This window comes from Phodopus roborovskii, unplaced genomic scaffold (assembly GCF_943737965.1).
Source record: "Phodopus roborovskii unplaced genomic scaffold, PHOROB, whole genome shotgun sequence".
Classification (NCBI taxonomy): domain Eukaryota; kingdom Metazoa; phylum Chordata; class Mammalia; order Rodentia; family Cricetidae; genus Phodopus; species Phodopus roborovskii.
Window position 1 is genome coordinate 31,952,550 of NW_026126480.1, and position 12,083 is coordinate 31,964,632.

At 47.9% G+C, this 12,083-nt stretch overlaps 1 protein-coding gene across 3 annotated transcripts in view; it reads left to right on the plus strand.

Annotated features, from left to right (window-relative positions):
- The first annotated feature begins 2,904 nt into the window (after positions 1 to 2,904).
- Positions 2,905 to 12,083, plus strand: part of Slc5a11 (solute carrier family 5 member 11) — a 55,132-nt gene continuing 45,953 nt past the window's right edge. For 2 of the 3 annotated variants that reach the window (XM_051192887.1, XM_051192885.1), the window contains exon 1: positions 2,905 to 3,013. In XM_051192887.1, coding sequence (XP_051048844.1) covers positions 2,998 to 3,013 — 16 coding nt within the window. In that variant the 5' untranslated portion in view covers positions 2,905 to 2,997. Of the gene's footprint in view, positions 3,323 to 12,083 lie in introns of all 3 variants that reach the window. The other variant, XM_051192886.1, reaches the window with a different exon arrangement.

Sequence of the window (12,083 nt, forward strand, 5' to 3'; positions counted from 1 at the left end):
CCTCTTTCTCTCAGGATTGCCTGATGTCTAGGGAAGTTGATTGGTTTCAAATTGGCTGGCTCTTCCAACTGCAAGAGACAGCAATGTTTGGAGAAAGGACTATGGAATGGTTGATGGTGGACCTTCCTCCCTCCCTTCCTTCCTTCCTTCCTTTCTTTGTGTGTGTGTGTGCGTGCCTGCACATGAGTGTGTACATGTGGAAATCCAGAGGAAGATGTGGATATCTTTCTCTATTGCTCTCTTGTTAAACTGGAAAGTCACCATTTCAGCTAGCCTGGATGGTCAATGAGCTCTCAGGTCCACTTGTCTCTGCCTCCTTCTAATCCTATGCAGCTTTGACATTGGTGCTGGGGATTTGAACTCAGACCCTCATACTTGCACCACAAGCAACTGTACACATTGAACTACCTCTCAGCCCAGTGAAAGTATTTTTAAAGATTGTAGATGGGTCATATCCATAGCCCAGGATGCTATGAATAGGATGCTTTCTCAGCATGCACGAGGTCCTGGGTTCCATCCCCAGTGTAGACAGAGTTTAGTCCCAAATAAACACACAGAGACTTATATTAATTATAAACTGTCTGGCTAATGACTCAGGTTTCTTATTGGCTATCTCTCTCTTAATTATTAACCCATAACTATTAATCTGTGTATTTCTACATAGCCTTATCTTACCAGAGAATGCCCAGCATCCTATCTTCCCAGTAGCTACATGGCATCTCTCTGGTGGATCCTCTCTGTGTTCCTCTTCCCAGAATTATCCTAGTATTATTAGCTGGTAGTGTAAGAATGGAAAAATACAACCTAACTCCCCACTGACCACAGGAAGCTAGAAGTTTAAACCTTAGGTTGTAACAAATACCTGGTGTGGTGATCAAAATACCACCACAACGGGAGGATATGCCTGGAAAAGGACCTGAGCTGTCACCACCCTGGTAACAGAAATCATACTGGCCGGGCTTATTCACACAGTTGCTTCCACCCAAAATTTTTTTTAATGTTTTTAGTGATGTGTGTCTGTGCCTATGTATGTAAATGTGCAGGTTACCACAGAGACCAAGGGATCAGATTCCCATGAAGCTGGGGTTAGAGGTGGTTGTGGGCAATCTGAGGTGGGTGCTGGGAACCAAACTCTGGTCCTCTGGAAAAGCAGTATGTGCTCTATGTCATCTCTCCAGCCTCCCTCCCATTTTTAAAGGAAAAATTTAAATACAGTAAAATGCATATATCTTACATTTATTCTATGGTTTTTAATGGTGGAATGAATCTGAACCCTCAGTGCTGGGGGATGTGGGTCAGGAATAGGAAGTGGTAAGTTCCTGACTCACTGAGAGGACACACTTTGATAGCTATTCTTGGTTGTCAACTTGTATCTGGAATGAACTATAATCCAGAAATGGAGGGCCACCCGTCCGTCACAGGTCCCTGACTTCCTTCTGTCCCTGGTGCTGCTCCTTTTGAAAATCTTTCTCTCTGGCAGGCTCTGCCCTCAGGACCAATGCCTAGTGCCAGGTCCCCTCTGTCCAGTTGCACACATCTCCAAGTCACTGCCTCTGCCCTCTTAAGACTCTAGAATTCCTTGCTCTACGTTTACATCTTCTCTGTCACTTGTACTAGCTGGATACTCACCTTTCCCTACCTGGCTCCTGGCCAGGAAAATGGGCCTACTAACAGGACCTGCCTCATACACACACACACACACACACACACACACACACACATGCCTGGGACCTGGTGTAGACAGACACAAGCTTGTGTTTCTTTTGCCTTCAGGCTACTCCAATCTGGGGCAGGGACAGAGAGAGAATGTAGCCACAACTGCACTCCAGCTGTGACTGTCTTGTGATGTGTGCCTGCTGTGGCCAGCTCTTTGTATTATTCTAGAAAGGTGGGAAACTCTCAAGCTGTGTTTCAGGTTGCTGTGACAACAGCAAATTAAGCTGTGATGAAGTAGGTTTAGCTACAAAGCAGCAGCCGCACAGCACTGGTTGCACACAGTCAGGACAGTCAGGAGGCAAAGAAGGATAAAGAAGGATGAATGGATGTGCTCAGCTCACTGTGTGTGTGTGTGTGCTGTGCAATGAGTGTGGGTGAACTCACTTTTGTACATGCCTTCCTCTATCATTTGCTAAATGATGATGATATCTTTCAAACAGGGTCTCACTATGTAGCCCTAGCTGTCCTGGAACCCTCTCTGTAGACTAGGCTGGCTTCAAACTCACAGAGAACCTCCTGCCTTGGCCTCCCCAGTGCTGGGATTAAACATGTGCCATTGCACCCTTCTGCTACCTTAGTTTTTGAGGTGGGGGGTCACTGAACCCGAGACTCACTAATTGTAGACAGGCTGGCCAGTGAGCTCTGGGATCCGCTTGTCTCCACCTCCTAGTGCTGGGATTCCAGTTCTTTACTTGGAAGCTGGGGATCCAAACTCAGGTCCCTGTGCTTGCACAGCCCTCCTCTCCTGCTTTATTTTTAACATCCCATAGGAAAGTGCTAGGTGTCCCGGTTACACCTGTCTGGAAACATCCAGTCAGACACACTGATAGGTATCTCCTAGGTGGTTTTTAATCTAGTAACACTGTCAGTAAGATTAAACATAGCCATCTATAAATGCCAGTAATTAAATGAAAGTGTTTGCAGCCCTGAGCAGCTGGAAGCCTTGCAGCTCTTTCCCTGACTATCCTGTAGTACTGCCTGCTATGTGAGCTCGTCCATGGCTCAGTACCTTCTGACAGTCTGTCTGGATGCGTGTGTCTGCCCTGCTTTTGTCTGAAGAGATGAAAAAGCGCAGTTATTGCTGCACTGGCTGTTACAGTCAGTGGTTGAGGCTGGAAAAGTCCTTCTGGGCATGTCCCTTTTATCTCCTGCACCCTCCTCCTCCCACTGCTCCTCCAGCTGTCCTGAGGCTGCCTACTCCCAGACTGGAGGGGAGGCGGGAGGGTGGATGAAAAAGGCAGCCCAGTGCCCAGGCTCCAGTCTCCCCTGCCTCTCCAGGCCATGGGCCCCCTGCCAGGTGAGGGCACTGGCTAAGGCCCAGTGAGAACAGGGCAGGCCCCTTTCCTCGCAGGGGCCTGCTCAGAGTTCAAGGGTTCTGGGGAGATCATCCAGGCTTCCTTTAAACTGCTGGGCAGCTGAGGCTGGAGTTTGGAGTTTGACCTGTGTGGAACCTCAGCAGCAGGCAAGGAGGCAGGGCCACTTCTGTCCTCTGTTGCTCTCTGCCGCAAAGGACAGGAATCCCAGGGGTCTCCCTTCTCACGGCCACTGCCTTCTGCCTCTGAAGCCCCTGAGAGCCTAGGGTGGTAGAGTCTGCAACCAGAAGAAGGTAAGATTCCCTCCTCCCCAAGACACCCACTTTCCACACTGGGAAGCCCTTTGGGTCCGAGGACTGGACAACCACTCTGGCAGAGGTCCCGTCTGTGAACTTCGTGGGAGTCAGAGAATGTGCATTTGCTCCTGGTTTAGAGTGTGGTTTGGGGGTGTCAGCAGCTGACAGCATAGGCCAGCGGGTCTCAGTTCTCTCTCATCAAGCTCAGGGACATGGAGGGACAGCAGCCTCTGGTTCCTTATCTGTCAGATAAGGATTTGGAGGTCAGCCTGGCCCAGCCCCCAGGTGTGGCAGAGAAGTTTCCTCAAAACTAAGGGAGGGGAAAGGAGTTGCAGTAGCCACAGGAAGCTGGAAGGATGCACTACTGTTGCTAATGAGCAAGGCAAAGCCATAACCCACCTGCATGGCCCACCTGCACTTCTGGAATGTCTTCCAACTGCACAGCTGCGGGGGGCCTGGTACACAGACATACCCTAAGGCCATTGAATAACATGCGGGCAAAGCTGAGTCCCAGCCCCTGTGGCTATGAGCTGGCCAGCTCTGAGAAATGGTTGACAGGTGATTCTGGACCTCTGACTTTGAGAAACACTGCCCTTGTTGGGATATTTGTTTGCAAGACCAGAGTTTACGGAGTGTCTGCTTTAGGGGCAGACAAATTACCCCTGCCCTCCTGGTGTTTACAGTACTGTGAGATAAGAAGTTACAGGAGAGTTCTACAAACCATGTGCCAGGCTTCATTAAACCACAGAGTAAACTCCACATTTGATATGAAAGGAAATGACTTGGGAACCTGACTAAGGCTGAGGCCAGGAGAAGGCAGGTGGGATGTATGTCAGTTGGCATCTAAAAAATGAGGAGTATTTCATGAAACTGTGCATGTGGTGGGTGTATCAGACAGAGTGCATAGAAGTCAAGGACCCCGAGGTCATAGATAGCCTTCAAGGAATAGACAGAAGAAAGCAAATTATCTGATTTGTGTTCAAATACCTCTTTGGATTCCATAGAAGGTAGAAGTTAAAAAGAATCTAAATTAGCAGTGGGTAGAAAGAGAGTCACTCCTTTCTCTGGGCTGGACACAAGTCAAGGTGGCTGGGATGATAGTGATACAAAGGAAATGAACAGATTCGAGGTATGTTTTGGAAGTAGGAGAGAATAGAGCTAGAGTTGAATAGATTCGGGAAGTGAGACATGATGAATTATTTAATTGATGTTTGTATGCAATGACATCTTTGGTTCTTAGACACAGTTTTTGGCATACCAAGATACTCATATGTCACTTGTTGGATGACTGGCTGAATGTACAGACAGATGATGCATGGGGTATCACTGTCACTGGGGTATCAGGTGTGTGCTCTTCTGTTTTTGAAACTCACTGCTAACATTGTAAGTCTGCATTGGCTTGTTCTTGGTTTGTTGTTTGTTTTTCTGTGCTGGGGATGGAATGCAGGGCCTGGCATATGTTAGGCAAGTGTTCTGCCATGGATGGGTGGACAGATGAAAGGGTGGATGGATAGGTGGGTGGGTGGGTGAATTGATGGATGGGTGGATAAATGGAAAGATTCTTGGGTGGGTAGACACATGAAAGGTGAATGAATAGACAGGTGGATGGCTGGATCCATGGATGGACATGACTTAGGGATGCTTTGGGCTTCAGGTGTGAGTGCTTAGTGACATGGCCCGAGTGGCAGAGACATCTGCATCCCTCATAAAGAGTTTTTGTCTCTGGCCTGTACATGCTAACTTTGGATATCTGTAGGCATCTGTAAGAGATGCCATGTTGGCATTTGAATGAACACATGTGGCCTAAATAGATGATCTTGTGACTTCTACTCTGGTATTTCAGGACAGGGCCATTCCTGAATGGCAGAGGTGGATGGAGAAGACTCATCTAGTCCCCTGCACTCCCATCTTTTATGCCCGTTGGGAAAATTGTCTTGCTCTGCCATGCTTAGAAATTCTTCCCTCACCACAAGAAATGGCTCAGATTCTACCCATCATCCCTTTCTATACTCCTGTGCTAAGCATCAAGGGGCCAGAGGTCACAAAGGCCAGTGAGGCCCTAGGCCTTATCAAGTCTTCTTGGCCTTGCATTCTCCCCCTGGCTAGGCTGGTCTACCTCCAACTTTCCTAGACCAGGCCAAAGGCCAGCTTGTGGCTTTGAAGTGGCAGGTTCCTCCACAGCAGTGGCTGTTGAGGAACAGGAAGGAGGCTGCGAGTGGCTGCAGATGAAGGCTTGGTGTCACATCTGGGATTCTCCTGCCATGGGTTTCTATCTTATGTTGGGTAGGAGTTGAGTTAAACCCAGGCTGGGTCCTAGTTCAGTCATTTACCAGTGGCATGGCCACAGGTCAACCCTTGGCTTTACTTGGTCAGTGGGGGTTAATCAGGGGCCTGACCTTGAGTTGCAGAGGAGATTCACTTGTAAGTGGCCAGATCTCCCTGACCACAAAGTCCACACTCTTCTTCCTTTCCCACTGCTTATATGTGAAGGCTGTGAACATATCAGACATCTCTTCCAAACCATGTGGAACAGCTTACTTGTTTACCGTGATGGACACTTGGCTGTTATTCCCATTTTTCAGTTGGGGAAACAGCCTTGGAGAGCTTATTGCTCTAGATCACAGCTAGAGGACAAAGAGGTGAGGTCTGAGCCAGGGCACTGAGGTTCAGAAGTCTGAACAGTTGGTTTACAATGACACATCTGTTTCCCAGGAACTCTTATCCGTGGTTAAAATTTGTAATTAGATGGTGGTTGTCATTTTTTTCTTGGTGCAAGAGAACTACTTCCTGGCTCCCCTCATGTTTTTGTTTTGTCCCCCCCCCCTTTCTTTCTGGTAAATTTGCCAGTATCTTGGCAAAAGTATCAAGCTTGACACTTCATGTCAGGAGTGTCTAACATAGAAGGAAAGCTTCAAGCACTGGGACATGGGTGACACTTCTTTTCCATTCCAAACAAAAAAAATGTGACCCTCCTCAGCAGGCACACAGGAAGGCCTGGCTAAGTCAAAAAAAAAGAATAATAAAAAAAAAAAAAAAAAAAAAAAAAAAAAAAAAAGAAAAGAAAAGAAAGGAAAAGAAAAAAGGAGCGAATACAGTTGGCTAGCTGTGGCCCTGACCTGTTAGCCTGGTTTCTGGTTTGGTTTTGTTTGTCCTTGCACTGTGGTGTGGAAAATTTTCACATCTCCCACAGCACAATCATTGTGTAAAAGGCCAGAAGGGAAGGGTGAGAGCTTTCCCTGTTTAACTGAACTTCCTTTTGTGCCCTGGCCACTAGGCAACCTCAAGGGCAGCCTGTTCTGCTTGCAAAGAAAGCCTTTGTCAGGACTCACTGCCCTCACCCCACCCTCAGGAAGGGAGCTGGCAGGGGCTCTGAGAAGAGGACCTCAGGGCCCACCCATCACTTGGCCCTCTAAAGCAAGCTGAGATCAAATAACCATGGTGCAGTGGGCAGAAGGTGCTGGGTGGAGATCACAGCATGCCACAGCATGGCAAGGGACCAGGATGAAAACCCACGGGGATGGTAAGGCTGCTTCCCTAAATGTCAAGAGCTAGTTGGCACACAGCTAGTACCTAATAAATACTTGTTCCACTGAGCCCCCAAAGTCATATAGAGCTCACTAAGTAGAGCCTGGTACATAGATAATATCTAATGAATGTTCCATTGAACTTTCAGGGCCTAGCACAGAGCCTGACACACACACAGAGCTAGTACCCATGAAATGTCTTACTAAGGGACCGGAGGGATGGCATAGTGGTTAAAAGAACTTGCTGCTCTTCCAGGGGACATGGTTTTGGTTCCTGGTGCCTCACAGTGGCTCATAACATCCTATAACCCTAGTGCCATAGAATTCAGCACTCTCTTCTGACTTCTTGCACATATGTGGTACACATATGCACATACATGCATGCAGGCACACACACGTAAAATAAAAAATAAAACACTTTAAAAGTCTTACTGCATGTCCAGGCCATAACATGGAGTCTGCTATAAAGCTGGTGTCTAACAAATACTTTTCTGAGTCCCAAGTCCTAGCACAAATAAGACACAGTGGTACCTAATGAGTGTTTGTGGGAAAAGAGCAGAGCTAAAGAGAGGGAAGGAGGGACAGGAGAGAACAGTAGGTGCAGGAAGAGCAAGACAGACAGCTGCATGGAGACACAATGGCCTCCTAGCCTATGGCTTTGACTGTGGCACATCCACGGTCTGATCCGGATCCCTTTGGCATCGTGATGTCTTGTTTCTCACCAGTGAGCTGAAGGTGTGATCAGGAGGATGAAATGAGATGACAAAGAGAGCAGGACTTTGCACCTATGCTAGTCACAGTGAGGTCACAGCTGTACTGTGTTGAATGCCAAGGAAGGTGCAGGGAAGTGAGGGGCCCTGGGTTCCCAGCATCTGTGGTCCATCACCCATCCCCATCATGAAGATGCAACCTCCCAGCTCTGAGGTCTCTGAATCACTTAGACGCTGTGCCAGCCTCCTCTGCAGTGATGAAAGACTTGTTTATTTTCAGGCCCCCTCAGTGCCTGGTAGGCAATGGGGTAGGAAGGGGCCTGGGGGTGGGGCTGGAGACACCGATGGCCCTGAGGGCTCAGAGCAGAAGGCTGCTGTCTCTCCTCCCTTCTTGCTTCCCTTCCTTTCCAGACCTTTGATTTTCTAGATCCATCTGTCCTTTCTCAGGTACAGCAACTATCCCTACCTGAAGTTGCAGCCTATGCTTACCCAGGGTTCCCTGTTTCTGAAACAGCGGGTCAGCCAAGCTGGTCCAGGTCCACTCATTGGCTGTGTGATTTCAAACAGGATGTCACATCTCTAGGACACCACAACTTCCTCACCTTTAAAGGCAGTGAGAACATTTTCTACCCAGTGGGGTTTTGACCCTTGAGATAGCACCCAAAGTCCGTGGAGCTGGTTTCTTCCTCCCTAATTCTCCAGTCTTTCAGAGCTGGGGCTTACAAAACCCCACCCCCTCTCTAAAACTGCCTCTGGGTCATATAATACAACAGCTCAGGTATCATCATCCCATTCTACAGAAGCCAGGGATCATAAATTCCTGACCTGGCTGGGCCTCAGGTGAGGGCAGAGCTGGCCCGGCCTTTTGCCTATTCCTTCTGCGTTAGGACATGAGACACAATGCCCTCTTCAGTGGCCTTTCTTCCTCCCCACCTTGCTTCCTTCTTCACCACAAGAGCTTATATCTGTGCTTGGCCTTGTCTTCTCTTCCTTAGAGAGGGCCTCCAGCCGCTAGTCTGGAAAACTGGGAACACCACTGCATCAGAACTAAAAGCAAGGTCAAGGCTGGTCAAGAGGGGCCTTGCAGGGCCTAGAGCATTAGGAAGACAGCATCTCCTCTATGGGTTCTTGCCTGAGACCTGCTTTGGTGGGGGTGGTGAGGTGGGGAGGTTGGGGGTTCAGGTCCCCAAGAGGATATGTGAAGTCAGTGGTGGGGGAGGAGACAGAGGACATGATCTGAGAGTAAATTGAGATGGCTGCCAGCAGCGCTAAATTGAACTACACCTTTATACTCTATAGTTGCACTAGGGATTAAAGGGGAGGTAAGGGGCCTGTGACCTGGGGTGTATCATGAGATCAGGAGTTGAAGAATCCAGCATTAACCTGGACAGTAGATACCAGTCATATGTTAATGGAAGGATCACAAGTTGCTCTTGCTAGAGATAAGAATGACTGTTTTATCAAGCAGGAATTTTCCTCAAGCTCTCAAGGGAACAGAGACCCTTATCCAAGTGCCTGCCCTTGGGAAAAGGACTTCTGGGGAGCAGACACTATACTACAATGTGGGCCTGTTCCCCTCCTAATGTGCCCAGAGGGGAAGGTCCTGACGATTTACTCTTTTCCCATTATACCTTACCATTCTGATTTCTCTACACTTATTAACTGAACACTTGCCCTTAATGGCCTCAGGCTCTGGATCTGAATTGTAGGCATTTCATCTTTGGGATCAGGTATGTCTAGTAAATCTCTAACTTTCCTGTTCTTGGGGTAATAAGGAGGGCATAGTGGAATTCCTGGTTCCTCAAAGAATTATTTTGTTTAGGGAAGCTACCATTGTACTCATTTTTATCCTTTACCAAAGCCTACATGAAAGTTCCCAAAGGGAAAGGCATTGATAGTGAGAGTCATTAACAATGAAAGTAAAAAAGGTGCTGGAGAAGTGTGGTCTGCAATGTTGAAATGCTGGAACTTAGTCAAACAGCAATGGTCCCTGTTCGGTCCACATCAGGTTCTCAAAGACCTTATAACTGAGGGACCATTTTGGCTCTCACAACTTGCGGGATGCTCCTGGCATGTAGGGGATACGGATCAGAAATGCTGCTCAGTATCCCATAATGCCCATGACACCCAAAATAACTTCCTGGTCAAATAAGAGCCCTATTTCATACCTTAGACAAAAATGAGTTTTAAAATGGGTCAAATGTTGGGTGTTGGTGGCACACGCCTTTAGTCCCAACACTCAGGAGGCAGAGGCAGGCAGATCTCTGAGTTCTGAGGCCAGTCTGGTCTACAAGTCGAGTTCCAGGACAGGCTCCAAAGCAATATAGAGAAACTCTGTCTCAAAAAACCAAAAATAAAACTGTTTTGCCCAAATTCTGAACCCCACAATCACCAAGAGACCCTATCCTGATGCAAAAGCAAAGAGAGTCTTTAATCAATTAACTTGGGTGGCGTGAGAAGGACCCAGAGGGGCTGTGGGACAGGTAATTTATTGGGATAGAGCAAGGCGAGTGTCTGGAGTCTGCAACAGTCTCAGGATTGGTGCTCCTGTCCTAAGTTGATTGGTTAGGAATGGTTGCTATGCTCTCCCAGGGCAGTTTCTATGCTCTGCATTCCACTGCTACTATAAAGCACATGCAGAGTCCGCCAATTAACTTCTGATTGGTTCCTTGCCACATGGAGGGTATCTGGCTTCCTGATGACTGGAAGGTTGGGAACTCAGCACATGTTGCTGAATCAGAGGCCTACCTCTTGCTGGGTATTTTTTGTAGCCTGTCGTGGCTCCTAAAGTAGGGGTGGGTGGGTGGGTGAGGGTCTGATCCCTTCAAAAACAAAACAAAAAATGGGTCAGAGACTGTAAGACATGAAACTCTGAATGTACTGGAGGAAAATACCCCAAGAGATAGTAGGCAGGCGTTTTTAAAAGCTCTTCATAGTGCAGGCTGTACAGCAGGGGTCAGTGAGTGGACGGTGTGAGATTATACAGCAGGAGTCTTGAGTGGACTGTGTGAGATTAAAAATCTGCAGAGCAAAGAAAACCACTAGAGAGTGTTACATACAAGTTGAGAAATGCTTCTAAGACCACCAAGGAGTCCGAATCCATATGCAAAAGCTTGAGCTTAGGCCCTCGATCTGTTCTGACTCCGGAGTTCAATCGGAGAGCCCTGAGCCCAGTTGAGGTGGAGTTTTTAGCACAGCAGTGGTTGGGTGAGGGGGTTTCCATCTTCTAGGACACCTGATAGGCTAACATTTGCCTAGGGGTGTCCTGGCAAATGGGGATAGGTGCTTGATGTGCAGAAGGGGGAAGAAAACAAGAGAGGGTAACGGAAAGAAAGGCAGATGTCACACATTTTCTTTCATATGGAATCAGGATTTTTATATGTGACAGGAAAGCTGAAAGGGAAAGCTGAGGGAAAGAGGAGAGGTGAGGGTGGCCAGGTGACAGAAGCAAGGTACAAAGGATAGATGGGTGAGAGTCACAGTGAGGACACTCTTTCCTTCCTTCCTTCCTTCCTTCCTTCCTTCCTTCCTTCCTTCCTTCCTCCCTTCCTTCCTTCTTCCTTCCTCTTCCTTCCTTTCTTTTCTTTTTCTTTTTTCTTTTTTTCGTTTTTGAGACAGGGTTTCTCTGGCTTTGGAGCCTGTCCGGAAACTAGCTCAGTAGACCAGATTGACCTTGAACTCACAGAGATCTGCCTACCTTTGCCTCTCGAGTGCTGGGACTAGGCCCGGAGAGATGGCTTAGCAGTTATGAGTGCTTGCTGAACAATCATGAAGACCGGAGTTTGGATTCCAGCTCCCCCGTGACAAGCCAGGCATTCTTACAAAGGCCTGCATTGCCACACATGCATAGACACATGTACCAATACACACAGGTGTGATACAGACACATACAACACATCAACAAGCCAGCCAGTCTAAAATGTCAATAGCAGGCTGGGCATACTGATGCAGGATCACAGCAGGTTTAGAGCCAGCCTGGGCTATATAGTAATTCAGGCTGCACTACATAGCAGGATCCATTCTAAAGGTCAAAGCAAAACAAACCATTCAAAAAATCAGTAACACTGAGAAAGGGAAAGTCAGCTCTAAGGACCAAGAGCGCCCTGCTGAGGTGCTTACACCCATTCTAAAAGTTAAAGCAAAGCAAACAAACCACCCAAATGTCAATAGCACTGAGAAAGGGAAAGCCAGCCCCAAAGACCAGGTCTATCCTGCTCAGGCGACCAGGCCTGGGCTCTGTACTGTTCTTAGCAGAAGCAGGACCTTGCTTGAGAGTCTCCCTGTCCCACTTTCCCAGCCACCAAGTCTTTTCAGCAAATCCCAGATCACTTCTCTACTACTCTCCCAGTGCTGTGGTTAAAGGTGTGTGTATGAACTCTTTAATAGTTCATAGGTCACTGGGGGTTGGTGGTATAAACCTTTATTCCCAGTACTTGGGAGGTGGAGGCAGGTAGATCTCTGAGTTCAAGGTCAACCTGGTCTACAAAAGTGAGTTCCAGGACAGCCGCCAAAGCTACAGAGAAA